Source organism: Podarcis bocagei (assembly GCF_964188305.1).
Source record: "Podarcis bocagei genome assembly, chromosome: 11".
Classification (NCBI taxonomy): Eukaryota; Metazoa; Chordata; class Lepidosauria; order Squamata; family Lacertidae; genus Podarcis; species Podarcis bocagei.
Genome location: NC_138136.1, coordinates 1179478 through 1203437, shown reverse-complemented (window position 1 = coordinate 1203437; position 23960 = coordinate 1179478). Strand labels below are relative to the sequence as shown.

The window sequence follows — 23960 nt, the reverse complement described above, 5'->3', positions numbered from 1 at the left end:
ACCACCTAATGCTCTGAGAGAAAAACAGCAGTCTTCTTCTGGATCTCTCACCTCCTCCTGCTGCTGCTGCTGCACGGGCTCGGAGGACCGACTAATGGAGGAAACTCTGGGCTCGTTGATTGGCTCATCAAGTTCGTTGTCTGTGTAAGCCCCGCCTTCTCCATCGGTGTCTTCCATGTCACTGACCAGTCGGCTGTCACAGCTCAGATAGTCAGCGCCCATCGCTGTTAAGTATGACATACGGTCTTCCAGGTCGTCATCCATTCCTTCCAGCTGTAAAGGGATTTTGTGAAGAGGTTACGCTCTCCTTGTCACATCAGGGCTCACCTTATGTAACACAGTAAGACACAGTATAAAGTAGCTTCAATAGATGGGACTACCATGTACCATTAAAAGCAATGATAACACTCCATTTTCATTACTAATAGCAACATGAGATACTGGAAGTTTTCATTAGGTTGCAATTCTCACTGGCAAAGTTTTTTGCCATTTCCCCCCAGTTAATAATAATAACAATAACAACAACAACAATAATAATTTTATTATTTATACCCTGCCCATCTGGCTGGGTTTCCCCAGCCACTCTGGACGGCTCCCAACAGAATATTAAAAACACGATAAAACATCGTGCAGAAGAGTCAATTGTGAAGAAGTGGGGGGGGGGATGCCTGTACTCTGCCTGCAATCTTGGTTGCAGTCTCCTTCTGAGTTCCTGTTGCTGGGAGGTGCAGCAGGGGAGGCCTGCTCTGGTGCGCAGGTCCTGCTTATGAGCTTCCGAGGGGCATCTGATTGGCCACGGTGAGAGCAAGATGCTGGCCTTACCCAAAAGGGCTGCCACATTCTTATGACCACCTACCTTTCCTTCGGAGACCCACACGGCTTCGCCTTGTTGTTGCTGAATAGTATCTTTTAGGCTGCCATACCAACCATCATTGGCTGAATTTAGATCAATAGTAGCTGCAGATATTTTTTTAAATAAAAAATGGTTATATTTTCAAAGCATTAGTCTCATACATGACACTATATTACTTCAGTCATTTTCAAAACAATGGAAACACTCCATATAACACTCCCTAGTGTTAATGTTCGCCACTGATTATATAGTTATTCCAGACTCCCGAAGAAATCATTAATAAGCTTTGCTGCTGTTGCTTTTAACTGATGAGAATGCCAAGACTATTTTTTATTTTCCTATCACTTCAAACCATTGCTTCTTATCCTGATTTCAGAAGGAACTGTTTTTTTATAGCATCTTTAAAATATTTTGGAAACATGATTGTATATTCTGCTATCTACTGGAAAGATGGAGCAACAGATTCTACCAGTTATGTATTTAATGTGGTGGGCAAGTTGAGAAGGTAAACTAAAAACCTTATTGTATGGATGCTTTAGCTGAGATCCTTGCATTGCAGGGGGTCCCTTCCATTATTCCGTGATGAAAGGAAGTACAGGAAAAAAGCAAGAAAGATATTTCATGCATGGGACTAAGTGACCAGCATATTTAAAAAGCATGGGTCACACACCATCCAATACATAATTCCTACTCAACCTCCACTGAAATAAGACTTGCTCTGTGCAGTGAGAAGGGCTGTCATGTGAAATTCACTCTGCACCTAGAGATGCTTTCAGAGAAAACCAAACAAAGAAGCAAGCAACCTATTTCCACCTACCTGTGAAAAGATAAGAGCAGGTCCTCTTCAGCTTATTTGCTTGGTCATACAACTTCCGTGCGCTCTTGTTGGAGGTGGGAATTAGCCTTTGCCTCATGACTTTCACACCCTGCTTGCTATCTGGGTTGAAAAAAACTACAATTGGGAACCACTGGGTGTAGTTTAACAGATCCACGGCTTTTGGGGTCACATCCAATAGAGCATGTTTATCCTGTTAAAAGTGCAGCAATAGGAAGGTTACAGGTACAAAAAGGACAGCAAAATAACAGCATCCCCATCCCCAGTATCTCCTACTTGGCTTCCCAACGTGATAAAAAGCTAAGAGAAACGGCCCGGGGGTGGGGGGGTGGAGTGAATAGGTGTACCTGCTCAATGATTTGCCTCACAGTATTCAAACGCACAACGCCGGTGGACTTTTCTGAGCCTGCATCTTTAGGCTCGGTTTCTGCAAGAATAATACAGCTGTCGTCATGTCCTTAATAATGTTTCCGTGGATCACTAAATGCTGAAGGATTGTGTTAAGAGAGGAGCACTGAAAGACTTACTGGCAGCATGATACATCTCAGGCAAGTCATTGCAAAGTTTCTCCATTGCTACGTCTGCAATGGGACCAAAGATCACCACAGGGCGCCTAAAACCAGCTGAAAATAGAAAGCTGCATATGACTAGTTTCTATTTTATAATGACCAAAACAAAAAACTGTTCCCTCTAAAATACAGAAATGAATATCCCCAAAATCATCCAATCATCATAATCATCTGTAAAATACGTGAGGACATTTTGTCCTCAGAAAGGGAAAAGTTCCTCACAATTCAGACATACTTTCACTGGAAATTGGCAGAGGCCAACAAACAGCAGCTGACACACTTAAGAGACAATTACTTGCAGATACCCTTCACACAATATGGCTCTGTGAAACATCTCTCACACGAGTCAGTACAGCAAATGTTCTGTTCTAACGCAGTCCAAAATAATTATTAACTCTACATCTTAGCAGCTATTGCTTCAGTGTGTTTGCTTTTGTTGAAACAATCCCTACATGTCTTTTAAATGTTATTTTAAAATAACATGTCCCTTAACACTTTTGTGCAGTCGCAGGTGTGTCATGCTGAGATGCTTACTCACATTTAACCAGAATAAAGTTGGCACACTCCTTGCTAAGCTTTCCACAAGAGATATTGAAAAGAGGTCTCTTGAAAAGTGTTATTCAGATTTGAAGGGCATCATCACTATTTTGTTCCAACAAAGAATATTCAAAGTCTTTTTTTAAAAAAATACCTATTTATTATCCTAACATATACAATAATCTATACTTATCTATGAGAATGGACTGTATTCTAGCCAATGCAATACTAGCATGACAGCAGATAAGCTACACTTAGAGAAAAAAATTAAGCATACATTTTCACAACACAGTTCAAGAAAAGGGGGTGCATAGCAGCACTGAAGGAGAGAGTGCCTTGCCCTGAGTATTTACTAAGTGTATCTCCAAATGAGCCAGCCTGACTTTGAAAACTGACTCACACATTACAGTTATAACAGCAGCACAACAGAAGCTCAATTGTAATGTCTGAAATGCTTACATGTCTTTTTTAACTTCTCAAAACATTATGAACACACTGTGCGTTAGTATAGTTGTGTTTCCATATTTTGTATTGTGGACTATTCCATTATTTGGCAGCCCACAATATTCACAGGAGGGGCATGCAGAGGAACTGGTTACTGAAGGGGGGGGGAACCCCTCATCTAAACAAATTTAATGTGAAGTTTTGGACAGGCCACAACATGGTTGTGACCAGAGACAGACTTTACCACTTGCAGTTAGCCTAGAGATAAAGCCAATTGGCTTGATTTGTTTAAGCTGCCAGAAAAAATCGCTGTAGCTGTCTTTTACAAATGAGGAAATGAGCTGTCAGTTTTTATATGCTGTCACTCACTCACCCTCCCGGAGCATGACTCGCTCATAGGCTGGAAATTTTGTGCTAACAGATGCAATTGCTGTCAAATCTTCACGGCTCTTCTTTAGATTCTTTTTCATTCCAGACCGTTGGCCACGCATCCGCCAGAAGTCTGCTCTGTCACTGGAGCCATCTCTCTGAGCATTTTGAACACTGGCCATCTGCTCAGCCCTGAAAAAGAAACAGCATTTAGTCCATTTGTAAAAGTCAGCAAGTCAACTTGTGTGCATTTCTGCAGGCAGAAAAGCATATCATAGACACAACTGATGCTATAAAATAGTACAGGACGGCCCCCTTCACTATATTCCTATGTATGTACATGTATGTATAGGTAACATATCCAAGTCTTTGGCTGCTTCCCCTAATACCTCCTGACATCAGGAGCAGGGACAGCAGTATGACGCAAAAGCCCCTTTACATGTTAGATGCATGAAGTACCGTAGGTCTTTGCCTCTAAATGTGTCGCTTTCCTCTTCTACATAAGAGTAAAACACAACCATTTATTTATATGAGACCAAATAAAGGGGTGTAACCCAAGGACACCACTGGGGAAGAGGATCCCAAGTGACCCTTGTAAATAAGAATTGAGTTCTGCATGTGCTTATTTACATGCTCCATTTGTTATTGATAACACTAGACAGAGATGGAATAAACTACAAGAGAGAGTAACATCAATTAACATCATGATCTACAGGTTATTAAGATACCTGCTTTTGTTTGGAATCAGGCCCTTCTCCAACTCGCTCTCAATCCGCACAGCCAGCCAGTGACCCAGTTTTCCATCGTACAGTGTATCGACCACTCGGAAGACCTCCCCTCTGGTGAAGGCTAAGCTTTGTGGCATTTCCTTTTCACATTCAAAATGTGTCCTTATGAAGAAAGAATCTCCTCTGCCACAGGCCATTATATCTCTGTAAACTAGTGAGAAAGACCACATCTAGTTCAATTATTTTTCTCAGTAGGTCTATAGCACGGCTTTGGGGACTCTCTTAGAAGACTGCTGCAGTCAGCACAAAGAAACTACCAGACATTGTAGATTTGCAAATATTTTCCATAAGAATCTGCTGTGTGCAAATGACTGAAGAGCTATTAATACACATCATTTTGACTTAAAATCTGCATGGAAATGAGAAGCTTTAATTATTTCTACTAACCCACTTTCTCCAATAAGATGCAGTAAAATCAGAGCAAAATGCTGCAGCTGACTACTGCTATATTTGCTGTTCACCTGCTACACTGAGACACAGCTTGAGCTATAGATAAAAGCAGGAAGTACATAAACAAAAATTACATGCCAGGTACCTACCATCGTATTTGCTCTGGGCCAGAATTGTCACAATATCTCCTTTCGGAATTTCCAACAGGTACAGAACAGCATCCTCTCGAATAATACCTCTGAAATCTTGAGTGTTTACCTGATACAAAACCACCAAACAGATTTTAAGAGAAGATTCCTTTGATACAGACCACCAAAGAGGAAGAAGCTGGTTTTGCCTTTGTGCAAAATATTAATTTTAGCCAACTTTACACATTTCTGGGTTATATTCACTGAGGGCAGGAACATGTCAATCTCCCTCTCTGAACTGACTCGGAACCAACCATTTTTCTACTAGCAAGTACAACCAACTTTTAACCACTATACTTCTCCTAAAAATAATGTTTTAGGTGTGTAATTCGGGGTGATCAGACACCCTTATTTGTTTCAGAACAGTTTGCCTGTTACAAGAGCTAAGTGAATACTGCATTGGATGAGGCTAAAACCATTGGATTGTATCCAGAGTAGACCCAATGAATCAATGGACATGGCTAACAGGTTCATTTATTGCAATGGGTCTTCTTTGAGAAGGATTTCATGGGATACTTAACCATGGTCAGCAGCTGCGTGCTTTAGAACAGAGGTTGGCAACCTAAGGCCCGTGGGCTGGTTCCGGCCCACGGACGGTCCAGAAATCGCTGCATGGTTCTGATTCATATCGTTTGGGCTGCGCCATTTTTCTCTCTCTCTCCCTGATGGCGGCGCCTCCTCCCTCCCTCCTCCTGGCTTCTCCCCCGCCCTGCGGAAGGAGGGGGCTAGCCTTTGATTGGTGCCAGCAGCATTGTTTCCTTCTCATTGGTTGCAGCTTCCTTTCCTCCTGCCTCCCTCCCTCCCTCCCTCCCTCCCTCCCTCCCTCCCTCCCTCTAGAGCCGAGAGGAAGGGGCCTGGGCTTTGTTTGTGCCAGCGTGATTTAAGGCAGCCCCTCTCTGGCTCTCCCCTGGCTCGCTGCTCCTTCTGCCACCGCCACGAGTAGTTCTGTTGTGAGACACCCTCCCAGGGTTCTGGGGTGTATGAAGCCTTGTTTCACCCGTTTTTAACTCCGCTACCGAATGCGTCTCCCCCTCCAAGACGGGAGAGAGGCGAACACATGTCCTTCTGCAGAAGGAACTGCTCGCTGCAGGACACATGTTCTCCGCTTTTTCGTCTTGGAGGGGGAGACACGTTCGGTAGCAGAGTTAAAAATGGGGAAACAAAGCTTCGCACACCCCAGAACCCTGGGAGGGTGTCTCAGAACGGAACAGATATGCTGTGGCATGGAACTGAGACCTTTGGAACTTTATTATTGTTTTTTGATGGAATCTTTGGATCCTGTAGTAACGAGAGAGTGTGCATGTGCATGCGCGTGCGCGCTCTGGCCTGCGGCAAGGTTTGAGGGACAGTGATCTGGCCCTCTACTTTAAAAGGTTGCTGACCCCTGCTTTAGAATGCCTGAAGAAGGCTTAAAGTTCTTTTAAAACAAGGGATGCCCAGGAGGCTGCTGGGAGGAACGTGAGTTCAGAAATCAATCAGTTCAGATCAGAAGGAATACAGTGGTACCTCGGGTTACAGACACTTCAGGTTACAGACGCTTCAGGTTACAGACTCTGCTAATCCAGAAATAGTACCTCGGGTTAAGAACTTTGCTTCAGGATGAGAACAGAAATCACACGGCGGCGGCAGCAGGAGGCCCCATTAGCTAAACTGGTACTTCAGGCTAAGAACAGTTTTAGGTTAAGAATGGACCTCCGGAACAAATTAAGTTCTTAACCCAAGGTACCACTGTAGTACAGTGGTGCCCCGCAAGACGAATGCCTCGCAAGACGGAAAACCCGCTAGACGAAAGGGTTTTCTGTTTTTGAGCTGCTTCGCAAGACGATTTTCCCTATGGGCTTGCTTTGCAAGACGAAAACGTCTTGCGAGTGTTCCGATTTTTTTCCGCTCCCCCCCTTTTTCTAAGCCGCTAATAGCGCTAAGCCGCTACTAGGGTTGCTTCGCAAGACGAAAAAACCGCTAGACGAAGAGACTCACAGAACGGATTAATTTCGTCTTGCGAGGCACCACTGTACTATTCTGTACTGTAAGCCTTCACAAAGATTGGTGGAAAACACAATAGAATGATAACTAGGTAACAATTGCCTCAGCTGGGTTGTCCAGATGCTGCCAGAGGTTTTAACGTAACAAGTTGCTTCAGCAACTGTTTTTAAATTAGGAATCCCATCCAAGGTTTTGAAACAAACACATTTACTAAAATATTATTTTAAAAGAACTTTCATAGCTACTTATATTGAAATACAGCAATTTCTCCACTGAACCGTGCAAGAAAACAGCGCTATGCAGAACCATGTATACCTTAAGAATCTGGTCTCCCTCTTGTAGGCCTTCCTGCTCTGCAGAGGTACCTTCTTGAATTCCAGCAACAAATATTCCTACATCATTCCCACCTGCCAGCCTGATGCCCACGCTGTCACCTTTCTTGAACTTCACCATCTTTGTACCAGGACTTGAGAAAGAAAAGGAGTTTTAGAGATGATTTAAGTCGTGTAAGAGCATTTCATGTGTAAGCACATGAAAGCTGAGGCAACGTAGTCCCCATGTGAAGACATCAGCATCGCAAGCTTACACATTTAAAGCAGCCATGGGATTACAAAAGTACAGGGATTTCCACCACACTTATTTCATGTGCTGTATACTGAAACATAGTGGTAGGGGGAAGGTTGACATAAAACAGTGCACACCATGAGCTGGTAGTCAACTCTGTGGTCACCAATGGGAAAAAAGGCAGCCACAATAATGGGAACAACTCTGGCTCCCTGTGAACACAGTCCGTTGCATCCTAGCCTCGTTTTACACAATTGTGTATTCACAGGTGTGAGCACTTGGTGGGACTGGACATTGTGAGCAGACACATGTGATCCCAGGCTGCAGTGACCTGTATCTACAGATCTGATCAGAAGCAGATGCCAAGAACTGACCGTCTACTGCAGTGCCGCTGCTGCATTTCTTAACATGGTTAGGAGACTAGAAGTGCCTCAGAGCCTCCCTTCCAACTCAGGTGTGCAAATTCCGTTTTTATGTATCTCCCACTAAGAGATAATTATGATTAATATTACAGCTACTCCTGCAATTTCAACTACCATAGGGTTGGTACCAAACCACAGTTTGCAACCCTCTTTGGAAGTTAATTTCACAAATTGTGGCTTTGGCTAAAGTATGATTACACCTAATTTCGATGCATATATGTAATGATGTTGGGAAATCTTAGCAAGTTAAAACTTTGGCTCATGAAAAGAAGAGCATTATGGGAGAGCCAAATGCTGTAGAATCCTGGGAAAGTGTATCTGGTTCTTTAATTGCCGAATTCTTGTCTTCAGAAGTGTAAATTGGGTGTCTCCTTCCTCTGTAGGAAAGGGAGTTTCTAGTTGATTTGTTGTTCTTGACACCTGGGTGTTATCTGGCTAATTTACAACTCGAAGAATCTGGTCTGTGTCTGGGAATGCTTTAATCTTCAAGGTCTTTTGATAAACAGGATTCAGCTGTCTCCTAACAAGCCTGAGCTATTGTTCCTCCATGTAACCATTGGCAAATTGCTAATTAATCTAAAGACCTGATTGGATTAAGTTTTGAATCCCCCTGGGTTCCAGAGGGATAAAACCTTAGGAAACTAACTTGCAAAATGCAGACCTTTTCGCAGCCCATCTTGCCCTAGCACACCTTGCCATGTGAGACCATCGTCATGCAAAGGGCCTGCCCTGATGCCGGAGGTGCAGAGTCAGCTGAGAACTTCTTTGAACTACTCTGTTTTGTAATTTCGTTCTCGTTGTGAGTATGTTCTGTAGTTAGTGATACTAAATAAAGTTTTTATTTTTTGTTTGGGATTTGTAAGAGATGTGCCAACTTTTATGTTCTGAATAATCTTTCTTTTTAATAAATTCTGGGAAAAGGGTTGCTTTTGTCTTTTGTCCCTTTCTGCCGGGGAAGCTGAACCAGTACCTGACCACTTAGTTGCCTACCAGAGCCTGTTGGATTTCTGTCTGCCTCATGGTACACAGAGGGGGGCAGCCTGGTAAAGCTGAAGAGTAATCACCTTCCTCATGAACCTGGGTAAGTTGGAGGTGGTCAAAAATGAGATGGCAAGAATAAATATTGACATCCTGGGCATCAGTGAACTAAAATGGACGGGAATGGGTGAATTCAGTTCGGATGACCATCACATCTACTACTGTGGGCAAGAAACCTGTAAAAGAAATGGAGTGGCCCTCATAGTCAACAAAAGAGTGGCGAAAGCTGTACTGGGATGCAATCTCAAAAATGATAGAATGATCTCGATACGAATCCAAGGCAGACCTTTTAACATCACAGTAATCCAAGTGTATGCACCAACCACTGGTGCTGAAGAAACTGAAATTGACCAATTCTATGAAGACTTACAACACCTTATAGAAGTGACACCAAAGAAGGATGTTCTTCTCATTATAGGGGATTGGAATGCTAAAGTAGGGAGGCAAGAGATAAAAGGAACAACTGGCAAGTTTGGCCTTGGAAATCAAAACGAAGCAGGGCAAAGGCTAATAGAGTTCTGTCAAGAGAACAAGCTGGTCATCACAAACACGCTTTTCCAACAACACAAGAGACGACTCTACACATGGACATCACCAGATGGGCAGCATCGAAATCAGATTGATTATATTCTCTGCAGCCAAAGATGGAGAAGCTCTATACAGTCAGCAAAAACAAGACCTGGAGCTGACTGTGGCTCAGATCATCAGCTTCTTATAGCAAAATTCAAGCTTAAACTGAAGAAAGTAGGAAAAACCACTGGGCCGGTAAGATACAATCTAAGTCAAATCCCTTATGAATACACAGTGGAAGTGAGGAACAGGTTTAAGGATTTAGATTTGGTAGACAGAGTGCCTGAAGAACTATGGATGGAGGCTCGTAACATTGTACAGGAGGCAGCAACGAAAACCATCCCAATGAAAAGGAAATGCAAGAAAGCAAAGTGGCTGTCCAACGAGGCCTTACAAATAGCGGAGGAGAGAAGGCAAGCAAAATGCGAGGGAGATAGTGAAAGATACAGGAAATTGAATGCAGATTTCCAAAGAATAGCAAGGAGAGACAAGAAGGCCTTCTTAAACGAGCAATGCAAACAAATAGAGGAAAACAACAGAATGGGAAGAACCAGAGATCTGTTCAAGAAAATTGGAGATATGAAAGGAACATTTCGTACAAAGATTACCATAATAAAGGACAAAAGTGGTAAGGACCTAACAGAAGCAGAAGACATCAAGAAGAGGTGGCAAGAATACACAGAGGAATTATACCAGGAAGATATGGATGTCTCGTACACCCCAGGTAGTGTGGCTGCTGACCTTGAGCCAGACATCCTGGAAAGTGAAGTCAAATGGGCCTTAGAAAGCACTGCAAATAACAAGGCCAGTGGAAGTGATGGTATTCCAGCTGAACTATTTAAAATTTTAAAAGATGATGCTGTTAAGGTGCTACACTCAATATGCCAGCAAATTTGGAAAACTCAGCAGTGGCCAGAAGATTGGAGAAGATCAGTCTACATCCCAATCCCAAAGAAGGGCAGTGCCAAAGAATGCTCCAACTACCGCACAATTGCACTCATTTCACACGCTAGCAAGGTTATGCTTAAAATTCTACAAGGAAGGCTCAAGCAGTATGTGGATCGAGAACTCCCAGAAGTGCAAGCTGGATTTAGAAGAGGCAGAGGAACCAGAGACCAAATTGCAAACATGCGCTGGATTATGGAGAAAGCTAGAGAGTTCCAGAAAGACATCTACTTCTGCTTCATTGACTATGCAAAAGCCTTTGACTGTGTCGACCACAGCAAACTATGGCAAGTTCTTAAAGAAATGGGAGTGCCTGATCACCTCATCTGTCTCCTGAGAAATCTCTATGTGGGACAAGAAGCTACAGTTAGAACTGGATATGGAACAACTGATTGGTTCAAAATTGGGAAAGGAGTACGACAAGGCTGTATTTTGTCTCCCTGCTTATTTAATTTATATGCAGAATACATAATGCGAAAGGCTGGGCTGGATGCATCCCAAGCTGGAATTAAGATTGCCGGAAGAAATATCAACAACCTCAGATATGCAGATGACACAACCTTGATGGCAGAAAGTGAGGAGGAATTAAAGAACCTTTTAATGAGGGTGAAAGAGGAGAGCGCAAAATATGGTCTGAAGCTCAACATCAAAAAAACGAAGATCATGGCCACTGGTCCCATCACCTCCTGGCAAATAGAAGGGGAAGAAATGGAGGTAGTGAGAGATTTTACTTTCTTGGGCTCCATGATCACTGCAGATGGTGACAGCAGCCACGAAATTAAAAGACGCCTGCTTCTTGGGAGAAGGGCAATGACAGGCCTAGACAGCATCTTGAGAAGTAGAGATGTCACCTTGCCAACAAAGGTCCGTATAGTTAAAGCCATGGTTTTCCCAGTAGTGATGTATGGAAGTGAGAGCTGGACCATAAAGAAGGCTGATCGCCGAAGAATTGATGCTTTTGAATTATGGTGCTGGAGAAGACTCTTGAGAGTCCCATGGACTGCAAGAAGATCAAACGCATCCATTCTTAAGGAAATCAGCCCTGAGTGCTCACTGGAAGGACAGATCGTGAAGCTGAGGCTCCAGTACTTTGGCCACCTCATGAGAAGAAAAGACTCCCTGGAGAAGACACTGATGCTGGGAAAGATGGAGGGCACAAGGAGAAGGGGGCGACAGAGGACAAGATGGTTGGATAGTGTTTTCGAGGTTACCAGCATGGGTTTGACCAAACTGCGGGAGGTAGTGGAGGACAGGGGTGCCTGGCGTGTTCTGGTCCATGGGGTCACGAAGAGTCGGACACGACTAAACGACTAAACAACAACAACAACAATCACCTTCCTTAGGTTACTTTTTGGGGGCTGTTCTGAGATAAGGAAGTGGTGGTAGCAAACTACTGTTCTGTTTTTTGTGTTCTGAAAAAGCTTTCATGTGCCGGTCTCTCTTCCTGCCGGTCCTGCCGGATTTGGAGGACGGCTTGGAGAGGTGGAGAGGGCGCGTGAATGCTACAATACATATTTGAGGTATGAAAGTAATAGGTGAAATATAAAACACATACCCATATATTGCTAGGTCTTCAGGACTTGGCTGAAGGAACGTTCTTGGGGCTGGCTTGGGCTGAACAACTGTATGTATTAAAAAACAACATGATGCACACAGAATCATAGAACTAGCTTCCATTTTGTTTCTAAATAACACAAAAGACAGAAATGAGTAAAAAGAAGAACGATCAGGGTATCTAAATCTTTTTATTTAGAAATAACTTTCACTTTCTTCCTATTAGTCTGTTTAAGATTGTAATCTATAGGCAGTCAGACCAAAAGTATTCAATACCAAGAGACAGCTGAACTATAAATTCCAAGGTGATACTAAATATGGCTGTTGTAAATAAAAATATGCCCTTTTCCCTTATGGGGTATCCAAGAGCCCATATAGAGTCCTTACATAGGTTCAGTGTTTCCCAACCTTTTTTGGGCAAAGGCACACTTGTTTGAGGAAAAAAATCTCGCGGCACACCACCATTACAGCCCCGTGACGTCAGCGCGCAGCGTCACGCCGGGAGGGACGCACGAAAGTGAAAGTTTTCAATTTTTTTCCCTCCCCCTTGCCGGGGAACCTCCAAGCTTTGGGGGTGGGGGGGGGAGGAGGCAGCAAAGCGAGGGACTGAGGGACGGCGGCAGCTGAGGCGGCGGCGGCTGTTGTGGTGGTGGCGGCGATAGCGGGCGGAGGAGGGGGCGGCGGCGGGGCCGAGGTGGCCGGCGGCGGCGGGGGAGGCGGCGGCGGGTGGAGCAGGAGGGCGGCCGAGGCCGGTGAGGGAGTAGGGTTGCCCGGGGCTTGAGGAGGCGTCGCTGGGAGTTGCTGCTGCTGTTGTTGTTGCTGCTGCCCGGACATGCCGGCCTCCTCCTCGTCCGCTGTCTCGCGCTCCTCCCTTTTGCACGTGCTGCCCCGCCGCCGCCCCATTGGCTGGGTCCTGTCAGCTGATCCTGTGTTATTTTCTGTGTGTGTGTGTGAGGGGAGAATGGAGAGAGAAACCTCGGCACCACCACCGCGGAGCCACCCCCGGCTCAACGCGGATCCTCGCCGCCGCCGCCTCTCACCGCCCGACTCGCCCGCTTCCCTCCCACGGCACACCAGCCAACTTCTCACGGCACACTAGTGTGCCGCGGAACACCGGTTGGGAAACACTGCCCTATTGGTAGGAGAAAATAACAGAGGCCAACCAGAGAATATCGAGAAGCAAAGCCGCTAGTAAGCTTGATCTTTATTGATCTGTTGCAACAGGGTACTCCCCTCACACGCAGGAGAGGAGGAGGACCCAGAACAATGGCCTGCAAGACCTTATAAAGACTTTTGAAATTCCCATTCTCTAGATCAAGACCACCCCCAGAAACATTATGCATACATCACAGAAGGGGTGTAACCTAAGACCACCCCTCAGATACATCCCACCTACATCACAGAAATTTAAATGTTGTTTTTCTCCTGTCACAGTTTATCTCCTGTCTGGCAGGTTACTTGATCATTCTTTTGTAGTGGTAAAATACTTATTTCCTGGGCCAGGTCACAGGCTCACACCTTATTCAAACACAGATTAAGACAGGATTTGTGAAGGAAGAGACAATGGGGAGGCTTTCCCATTTTTAACCTTGCAGAGAAAGAATTTGGTCAGTTTAGGAATCAAAATGGTTCCAGGTTGGCTTTCCTGTGCTGATCTATGTATGTGCAGTTATGAACATTACTATATATCTAAGACCATAAAATTCCTATCACATGGCTAAACAATTATTTTCCAACTATGTAATCCCCTCAACTAGGATTCTCTTTTAAGTTGGTTTACCTGAATATCACAAATCAGATCTCAAAGGCCAACCAGCCTTTTCTGGTACAAGGCTTTAAATGTCTCTATGTTTAATACATTCTGCCAATATTAATTCTATTATAACAGAGGAAGGAAAATATTTTTTTTACATTTGCATTTATTTCACAAGCTCAGTTTGCTGTAGTGCCCCTCTTTTACGTTTACACGAAGTTTACCAGTAAAAAACAAAAAACGTGTGAAACGCATACAGTTTTATTGGGCTGCCTCCAATGTCTCAGCTTATTTTCTGTTTTAAAACAACAATTGCTAACAGACAAACTGAAATATAATTTGGTATGCAGTTGGTGTGCTGAAAAAGACAAGCGGTCCTCTCTCCTGTCTATAAAAGTAGCTTAGGGGAAGGATTCTTAATGCACCAGAGTAGATTATTAGAAGGGAAAGCCTGGAGCAGCAGAAATGAAATGTACTTCCTAAAAATCATCTGCGTTAACAACTGATCAGGTTTTATATTTCTATGAATGAAACAAGGCTGCTCCTCCTATTGAAATTAAAGCATTTCAAAGTCAAGAGAGAGTGAAACTGACCTGGAGGATCATCTTGGTACTTGGGTTCACTATTTGTTTCTGGGATTAAAGCAGCAGTGAGATCACCGGTTGATCTAAAAGGCGTAGGCGTTGCTCCCATTTTGGATAGTCTGCTGGCTGGATCTTCTTTTGCACTTAAAACAAAATCCACAAAGTTAATAGAAAAGTTGAGGATCTAGTAACCGTAACAGATGTAAGTGACACCACATCCTTCCTACCTCTGTTTTTCCTTTAGCTTTTCATTGGAAGAATGAGAATCTAAATCTGAATGGTGCAGCCTCCTAGCTTCCTGAGGGGAGCAAGACCTGTTTGACTCTATTTCAGAAATATCTGTTGAGAGAGGAGAGCATAAATTTAGCTGCACAATAAACATTTGAACATCCTTGTTGGTTTTATTGACATACTGGAGTGCTCCTCCCCCTTCACAAAGAAGAGCGAGCTTTGGCTTGGTTAAAGCAGGACCTGTGAACTTAAGGCAGCCCACAAGAGGTAGATGGGAGCATGAAAGGAATCTGCAGGACCAACGCTCATGCCCAGTTACATAAACCATCATTAGGAAGCTGGGAAAGTTACATGCAAAGTGGCCTTCTAGCCACCAGATCCATGACCTCATGATCACTTCATATCTGGCACTGAATACAGTTTTTCCTTCCCAGGAAAAATGCCATGTAAGAAGTGGCCTTTAGTGGGCAGCCTGCACATGCTCAGAGGTAGTCTCCTTCCAAGCCAGCCTATGGATACAACAGAACAGTATGACCAATGAATGCAATGGAAGTGAAGAAACCTGGTATGAAAAACACATTCTGTGGCATATTCTTAGCTCATATTGGCCTTGGCTTGGGGCACAGGAACTCACCCACATGCTTTGCCTTGACTCAAGAAATTTGGTCACACTTCAGACCAGTTACTGGTACAGATTTCCAAGTCTCAAAATCTGTACCACAAAAAACACACAAGCTTTTACACTTAGCAACTTTTGTTTTGTGTCTAATTGAGTACATTTCTGTGAGGGTATATTTTTATTTATTGTCACATACTGCAAATAAATACTTAAATAGGAAAGTGACTTTCACTCCGCTTCTAAGCTCTCACCTTCTATTTCTGACTCGCTGTCATGCATGGAAGGGATGTTGATTAGGGTTTGTTTTCTGTCCCTTAGGACAACCAACTGGAGTTTTCCTCTTGATTTCTCAATCAATTTTCTGGCATCAAATAAAGACATATTCTCTGTCACTGTACCATTGATCTGGATGTGTGAGACAAACATATTTACTTACACTTTCAGCACAAACGGTTCTGATAGATCAGTTCAGAGCTGAATCTCCATTCACTAATTGCAAATGGACAGGAAAACTTGCAAAGTGTCCATCTCCCCAAAACCATAAGAAATTAAGGGCCCTTAATACAAAAACGTACTTTGAGAATGATGTCCCCTTCGTGCAAATTGCCATCCTTGGTTGCCAGCCCCGTGCTGGTCATTTCTTTGATGAAAATCTGACTTCCAAGTCGAAGGCCATATTCTGCAAGTGGAACAGTAAGAGACAGTTTTGCAGCTTGACACATGAAGCATGCTACATGCCACTGGTTTCCAATATATGCATGTGGAGGGAGCCATCAATGGTATTTTGTCTTTCTCAGTGGATTGGAGGACAAAGGGGGACCTGAGCAATGCAGCTGTGGCACATCAGGCCAAATAGACTCTACTGGTCAGGTAGGGAGGGTCACCAAGATTTTACATATAGCTACTAAACTGGCTGACTGCCTGGGATGCAAAAATAAGGAAGTATCAAGTGCCAGGGCAAGGTACCACACAGGGCTGGCAGGCAAGTTCAGCTTCATGGGTTCCTGGTCTGACCGAGTTCCATGCTAGCTTGTGGCCTCCTAATGTTGAGAAAAAGAAGTGGATCAAATTGCTTGCCCTATATTCTGTAAACCAAGGTATACATTTAAATTTAAGGCATCTTTGGGTCCTTCTCAGTAGTTTTGACACCGTGGAGTGTGTACCATACGTTCCTCTAGGACGTTTACATGGCACTTTGTCCACAATATATTTGTAAGGTATCCTAAAATATTTGTCTCGTTTAATTCTTTGTGCTTGTGTAAATTTCAGAAAACAATAAGGAAAAAATAAAAGCTGTGAGGTGCCAAGCAAACAGAGGTTTGCAATCAATGGGTTAAACGGCCAAGGGGAGAGGAGGTAAAAGCAAGGGGGAGGCATTCCTTTCAACCTCCCACCAAAAGATGCTGGGCACTTGCCTTCATTTGATCTGCCTTTTGTGAGGAGAACATTAACTGGCCCACTGGGGTCCTGATGTGCTCCATAGTCATACTGAGGGTGCAATTCAGGGGAAGGGCTGCGGGAATTAAGCCGGTCTCTGCTCCCGCTCTTGGCTTCCCTCTCACGAGGGGCTTCAAGGCGGCTTCTCCAGTCGTAGTCTCGGGGCACACTCCGACCGCCACCATAGCGCCGGTCATATTCATCCTCTCTATCCACGCTCCTGCCTCTGCTTCGGGGTCTTTGGTATTCGTGGTCGAAGCTCCTCTCTCTGTCCATGCTCCGGCCACGATTTTGATCGCGACTGTAGCTGCGCTCCCTGCTGTGCTGGCGCCCCCGGTCACGGCCAGTCCTGTAGCCCTGGTCCAGGTGGTCTCCCCAGCTCTGGCTCCGGCCCCCATTCCCACTATACCAACTCCTTTCACTGTAGCCACTTCGAGTGCTTCTGCCATCAAACTCGGCACGACTATCCATAACTTCAAAGGCCCGGTAGTCATAGTCCAGAGAGGGGCTTCTTCTCACAGCTGGGAGCTGCACTTGGCGAGGTCTTTTAACTATCTGTTTGCAAAAATGAGAACAATTTTGTATTTCCTTGTAAAAGCCACAATCATTTTACATTCAGCTGCCAAAAATTTATCACTATGTTTATAAAACCCAACTTAGACGCAATGTAGCAGAGCACTTCAGCCAAGCTGGCATTCCATGCAGCTGCTCCACAGTTAAGATGCCAGCAGAATGCCCACCTAAACAGCAGGTCACTGGTGCAGAAAAAAGCCTGTGCACTCACTGAGCACCTTTAAACATGGAAATCAGCTTCGCAGGTAAATGCTTTTTACAAGACATCAGCATCTCTACAGCAGGCCTGAAAAATCTCCTCCCTTCCCTCCCTTTCCATTTAAAATGTTACAGTTTTTGTCTACCAAAGATCAGGTCTTTATACTTGAGACGTATTAATACTTATTTTAAGTGCAGAGTGGCATTAACTTCTCCTTAATGATAGAATGCAAATATTTCTGCAAATACTTGTTAACTTACAATGGTAGCCACTTTCCCACTTTTCCTTAACTGCTGCACAGCAAAAGAATGGGCCACATTTTCCATGGGTGTATTATTAACCATAACCACTCTATCGTTCTCTCTGCAAAACAGAAGCATGTTGTCAATAAGAAAATACTAACATTGATAAAAAGGGTGGAGTTTGTTTATTTATTGCCTTCATATCCCTCCTTTTTCTCCATGGAACTCAAAGTGACTTCCGTTATTCTCCCCCTCCTCATTTATTCCCCACAACAACCCTGTGAGGTAGCTTAGGCTGAGCGTGAGCGACTGGCCCCAGGTCACCCAGGGAGCTTTCTGGTTGAGTGGGGACTGGGGTCAGTCCAGCCCTACTGCAGGGGCAGAGATCTCCACATGCTCCCCCACCTCAATCCATTATGGGGAACTGGTTGCCTGCGTTTGCCTCCTCTGCCCCCATCCAGCCCCTCTACTTAGCTCAGTCGAGAAATGGGGACACGGAAGCCATGAACAGGCCCCCCAGCCCTTTTCCTATGCTGCCATTCTTAGTTCCTGAGCACATAAGGGGAGAAGACGGGGCTCTGCAATGCCCCATGGAGATCCCTTTGTGTTCAGGCACTGGAGCCATAGTACTACTGAACTGAGCTCGTTTATCTCTACAGTAACATTATGTTCCATTAAATTCAGTATAAGACAAATGATATTTGCTTAATAACATAAGCAATGTCTCATTATAATTGTAAGTCAACATTGCTGGAAAGTTGAAGATTTTCTCCCTTTGTTGTTTTACATTTAATTGTCCTCACAACATATTCCCAGAGCCTAAGCCCATAGACATCAATTTCCAATGACCAAAACACAAGCAAAGAAATGGAACACATGAGGCCTGTCAACATCCTCCCAGTCCTAATGCCCAGGCTCCTTGTTCAGTCTTCACCACTACGGGGCGGAGAGCGACATTTTCATTAGCACACCCTAGGGAAGCAGCTGGGGGCCACGGGTCCAGCATGAACCTTGCTGCCTGCATAACAAACATGCAGCTCCCGTACGGCATTCCCCTGCCCCTGAGATGCTCTTACCTGGATGCATCCCACAGCTGAGCAGGGATTTTGGTCAGGGTCTAGTGTGCTAGCCACTATGCAAGGCTGCCTAAAAGTAAAGCTATCTAGGCTGGATACAGCCTCATAGATAAAAATGGCAGGATCAAATAATTACACAAATTTTGTGAAATCTATGCCTTCCCAATTACCGTATTTTTTGCTCTATAGGACGCACTTTCCCCCTCCTAAAAAGTAAGGAGAAATGTGTGTGCGTCTTATGGAGCGAATGCAGGCTGCGCGGCTAAGCCAGAAGCCAGAACAGCTAGAGGGAGCTCCCTTTAAAGAATTTTTTTTCTTGCATTCCCCCTCTAAAAACTACGTGCGTCTTTTGGTCAGGTGTGTCTTATGGAGTGAAAAATACGCTATATTTGTGTTTTGCAAACAAATTATCAGAGCAAAGAGAGACAGACGCTACTGCTACAAGCATGTTTACTTACTGAAGTAATCCATCTGCTGGGCCACCTGCAAGGACATCTGACACAACTATGGATGTTTCGCCATTTTCAAAATGAGGGTTGTCTCTGCCACCAGAAACTGCAATCCCAAACCCTCGCTTTGAGTCCTAAAGGGAAAAGAGGGAGGAAAAATGCTCTTTTTAAAAAACAAAACAAAAAATAGAGCCACAATAGAATTTGAAATTGTTAGAACACCAAAATAGAGGCATAGTTAGACCAGTGATTCCCAAACTCCCACCACCGCCGACTTGACCTCTTGAAAATTGCTCAGGGACCTCTGGGAGAGAGGAATGGTGATTGGGCTGTCTTTCTGTTAGTTGCCACTGACAGAAGATAATTATGTGGTGATTGATAATAGACAGGTAGTCTGGCCATTAAATCACTCTGGAGATAAGGGTGACCTGGGAGTTAACCTCAAAATGCTTGGGTCCAAGCTGCTTTTCTGCTGCCTGAGCCTCGCAGCTTGGATGGGAGTCAGAACAAACTGGCAAGCTGAGGAGTAATGCCATCATACCCAAACACCACGTAATCACCTTTTTAAACAAACAGTAAGTAAGGTAAAGAATCACACATTTCCTTTTCAAAACATCTCTGGGACAAGGAAACTGTAACGAGACACACACACCCCCATCTGCTGGGGAAAATCTACAATGCGAAAATCTGTAAGTACCACCTCCTGTTGTTGAGAAAATAGAAAGGAAACTAATTGTTAGAGTGTCTAAAGCAAAGTGAAAGGCCTGATTTATGGTGGACAAGAAGGATTAAAATGGATGATAGGAATCAATATGTGAAAAATCTTTAATCCTTTTTCTGCTTCCTGTCACTAAAGAACTGGAAAAACTGAAAGTTAAGCAGCCGTCATGAGGAAGGTGCTTTGAGACACAGTTGCAGCTGCAGTTTTAAAGGGGAAATTTTAAAGTAGATTGAGGGGCTACTAATATGCAAAACATCAAAAGCATCCAGCATGACAAAGGTATTGTTGGATCTCCCAGTGATGGTTGGTATTGTTCAACAGTTGATGGCTGAACAATAAAAAATGATTGGATCAATGTTTGAGCAAGAAAATGAGCCAGAGGGATCTGAAGTAGAAAATGGAAATGGGGAATATTCAGAGGCTTCAGAACAAATGGATAAAATGTTGGCAGGACTAGATCAAGAAATAATTAAATTGAAGGAAGCAGTTGCTGCTGCTGAAATGGAAATGACTTCCATACAAGAATTTGGAGAAGGAGAAGATAAAATCACAAATGGTGATATGGAGAATTATTTTGATATGGTGCTGATGGAGTTGAAAGCAAAAAAAAAAAAAGCTTGGGGAAAACTTCAGTCCTGGCCTTTCTTTAGCTCTAGCAGAGAGAAAGTATTTTGCATACAATCTGGAGCAAATTCACAGAAGGATGCTATTAAAATTATGGTGCTGTCTCTGGAAAAAAGAAAAAGAAAATGTAAGGTCCTAGAGGAGATCGTAAACGCAACAGGAAATGAAACTGAAGAAGTGGAAATGGACATGAACCAGTGGCTATACAGTGGTACCTCGGGTTACATATGCTTCAGGTTACATACGCTTCAGGTTACAGACTCCGCTAACCCAGAAATAGTGTTTCGGGTTAAGAACTTTGCTTCAGGATGAGAACAGAAATTGTGCTCCGGCGGCATGGCGGCAGCAGGAGGCCCCATTAGCTAAAGTGGTGCTTCAGGTTAAGAACAGTTTCAGGTTAAGTACGGACCTCCGGAATGAATGAAGTACTTAACCTGAGGTAGCACTGTATAATGAAAAGAAAAATCATGGAACATTGGCCCAATGTAGAGTAGAGAGACTTGTCAAGGATGTAAGGATTTATTATTATTCAATATGGAGTAATTATGGGAATTAATGGAGGTAAATTTAAAATAAAAAATATGGTTGACATTTAATACCACCACCACCACCTGGGACCTAGGGATGGGCAATGTATCAATACATTAACCAAAACTGATTGGACGTCCACATCCTGGTAAAAGTTTCGTAATTTTCGACATGGTGTGATACATCACGAATCATGATGTGCACATGTGCTATGTAAGAAATTGTGATGTGGGGAAAACCGTGAAGCCAGTCATCGCTTCTCTCATGATTCCTGCGACCCTTGTTCCTCTGTACTATATACAGCTGTAACAATATGTTAAAGGTAAGTAAAAATGTATCAGTTTTAGACCCCGAAAGACATTACCCTGGTAACATTACATGGTTACGACCTTATTTTAGACATTGTTATATATTAGTATATCATGGTGATTAGCTGGTGATATATCGGGATGTTGAAAACCAGACATTGTTCAGCCCTTCTGAATGTGATGTTGATGTGAGCTCTGGAATTTTAAATATTTTAATAGTTATGCAGAAATGTATTGCTGTGAATTTAAATACACTGCTGGCACAAAAATAAAAATGTATGGGTGGAACAAAACTATTTAGCATAGTTTAAGAGTTCTAATTAACAATTTTTAAAATGTTTCACAAGGAAAACTGATCAATAAAGTTAACAGGTTATGTCAGATTTACTAACACAATGGCACATGCAAAAAGGGGGGAAAGGACTATTAGAAAAAAAAAGGACCAGAAATAACCTCTCACCCTTTGTAAGGTCACTGTATACTGTTCCCATATCAGCTCTTCCATGCCTGGGGCCTGTTGGACAATGAAAAGCAATAATCAATAGAACATCACAACAGAAGACAGTCCTCACAAAATTAAGAACAGACCCTTTCCAAAGTCAGTATCAAACAGCAGTAATGTTTTGCAGTTATCACACTGCAGTGCTTTTAAAAATGGACATTAATTAGCCAGAATCTGAATAAAAAAATAAACACGCTTGAAGAACAAAATTTTAGTTGGAGAAGCCTTTTCCGTGTTTTTTATCTATATGCACAAAAAGGAAACCACACTTGAGAGAAATAGCTCACACCCAGATCTTTATATCTTTGTGCCTGTGGCACTTGCTGCCTGACAAAGGACCAAATCTCACTAGCAGGGGAGCACATGCCTGAATGTAGATCACTTGGATTAAATTGATCATGATGGAAAACCCTAAGAGACCAGAGACCTTGAATAAACTGCTATCAAAATAGATAGATCACCATTGCCACTCTGGGAAGAAGGGAGGGACAGAAGTTTAATAAATAAACAATATATGCAATGTAATAAAATAAAAATATTTTATTAATATTATTGACATGAAATTTTCATGGCTTTTGGCTAGAACAATAAACTTGTTGACTGACTGAGTAATAAATGAGATGGCCAGATCTGACACATCCAATGACTGTCCCTGAAAAGGTCCTGCCCAAGTCACCCCCGTCCTGTCTGCAGTGAAGGCAGGTCAATAATGCAAGGTCTCACTCAATGACTAAAAAGCTCATGTAGGAGGTGATCTTTAAGATGTCTAAGCCCTAACCATACAGGGCTTTAAAATGCAATTAGTAACTACCACATTGAATTGTACCCAAAAATTAATCTTAAGCCCCCCTCAAAACCTGGCCACCGCGTTCCGTACCAGTGCTGGTTTCCAAATGCTTTTGGAGACAGCTCCATGCACATAAGACAGCATGTATAGGAGAGAAGGTCTGGATTATATGCATACACCAAATATTGTAAATTACATTTTCAAGCATTTAGAAGACCTGATGCCTAAAGCCAGCTGCTTTGCAGGTGCATGCACAAAACTCTAGTGTAAGCCCCTTACTCTAAATGAAACTCCTGCTTGTTTGAAGCTCTAGCCCTCTTCATGCACTTACTCTACTAACTTCACCAGAGGGACAATAGGGCTGCATGTGCTGGCACCCTGCCCCCTCCACTCCTGACCTTCTGCATCAGCCTGGTCTGCATAGCGCATTAAATCAGTTTTAAACTAGCTATGGTTTAATGTGAGCTAGAGGGCATGCTGTTCAAAAGTTCTCTAGGTGCTCCCCCAATCCTGCTGCAGCCACGCTGTGGACAACACACACCAGAGTCCAGCTTATTTCATGTCATCCCAACCCAGGTTCAGGGTTTGTTTCTCTCCAAATTAAACCAAAGTTTAAAACAAACTATAGCTTAATGTGATATGTGAAGGTCTGAAAGGGAATCGCAAGTGCATTTGACCGAACACACTTATAGTCCTCCACACACAATCAGGGTTTCCGACTGCAGGGATGATGGTAAAACATTCTGCTAAGCCATCTCACGATTCTCCTTCAGACCACCCTTCTCAATGTGGGAAGACTGAAGGAGATAAGACATGTAACCCCGCATCCCCTCCCTTACAGATAGTGCTCTCATCCTTACTACGTGCAGCATAACCGAATGCTGCCATGATAGTCTCTTGATGTGCTAGCTCTCGCCCGGCACAACTTTTTAGAATAATTAGGTCAATAACGTCCTTAGGAGGACAACCAAATTTAAGCACAAATTCGACCCACAGCTGTGAGGCATTCGCGAGCTTTTTTGCGGAGAAAGTCCTGTTGCTCCGCCGTGACCTCCCTGCCAATTTAGACACAGTGACTGAACTGGAGGCCCCTCGACTGACTTCAGGTCCAGTGTTGGACCATTTCGATCGGATACTCCCTACTGATGTGGATAGATTCCTCCAAGTTGGTAGGCCCACCACCTGCCTCCTTGATCCGTGCCCGTCTTGGCTGATTAGGGAGTGTCCAGATGTTGCGCGGACCCCCCTGGTTGAAATTATCAATTTGTCCCTTGACAC

General features: G+C 43.6%; 1 protein-coding gene across 3 annotated transcripts in view; it reads right to left on the bottom strand.

Moving 5' to 3' along the window:
* The window catches only part of TJP2 (tight junction protein 2), a 114682-nt gene that overhangs the window by 9175 nt on the left and 81547 nt on the right, over nt 1-23960 (bottom strand). For all 3 annotated transcript variants that reach the window (XM_081213571.1, XM_081213570.1, XM_081213569.1), the window contains 18 exons: nt 21854-21907; nt 19222-19346; nt 17706-17808; nt 16652-17228; nt 15812-15915; nt 15488-15641; nt 14614-14725; nt 14396-14529; nt 12051-12117; nt 7272-7422; nt 4935-5043; nt 4336-4546; nt 3612-3799; nt 2216-2311; nt 2036-2115; nt 1671-1881; nt 857-957; nt 51-273 (listed from right to left, as the gene is read on the bottom strand). In XM_081213571.1, coding sequence (XP_081069697.1) covers nt 51-273; nt 857-957; nt 1671-1881; nt 2036-2115; nt 2216-2311; nt 3612-3799; nt 4336-4546; nt 4935-5043; nt 7272-7422; nt 12051-12117; nt 14396-14529; nt 14614-14725; nt 15488-15641; nt 15812-15915; nt 16652-17228; nt 17706-17808; nt 19222-19346; nt 21854-21898 — 2791 coding nt within the window. In that variant the 5' untranslated portion in view covers nt 21899-21907. The remainder of the gene's footprint in view (nt 1-50; nt 274-856; nt 958-1670; nt 1882-2035; nt 2116-2215; nt 2312-3611; nt 3800-4335; nt 4547-4934; nt 5044-7271; nt 7423-12050; nt 12118-14395; nt 14530-14613; nt 14726-15487; nt 15642-15811; nt 15916-16651; nt 17229-17705; nt 17809-19221; nt 19347-21853; nt 21908-23960) is intronic.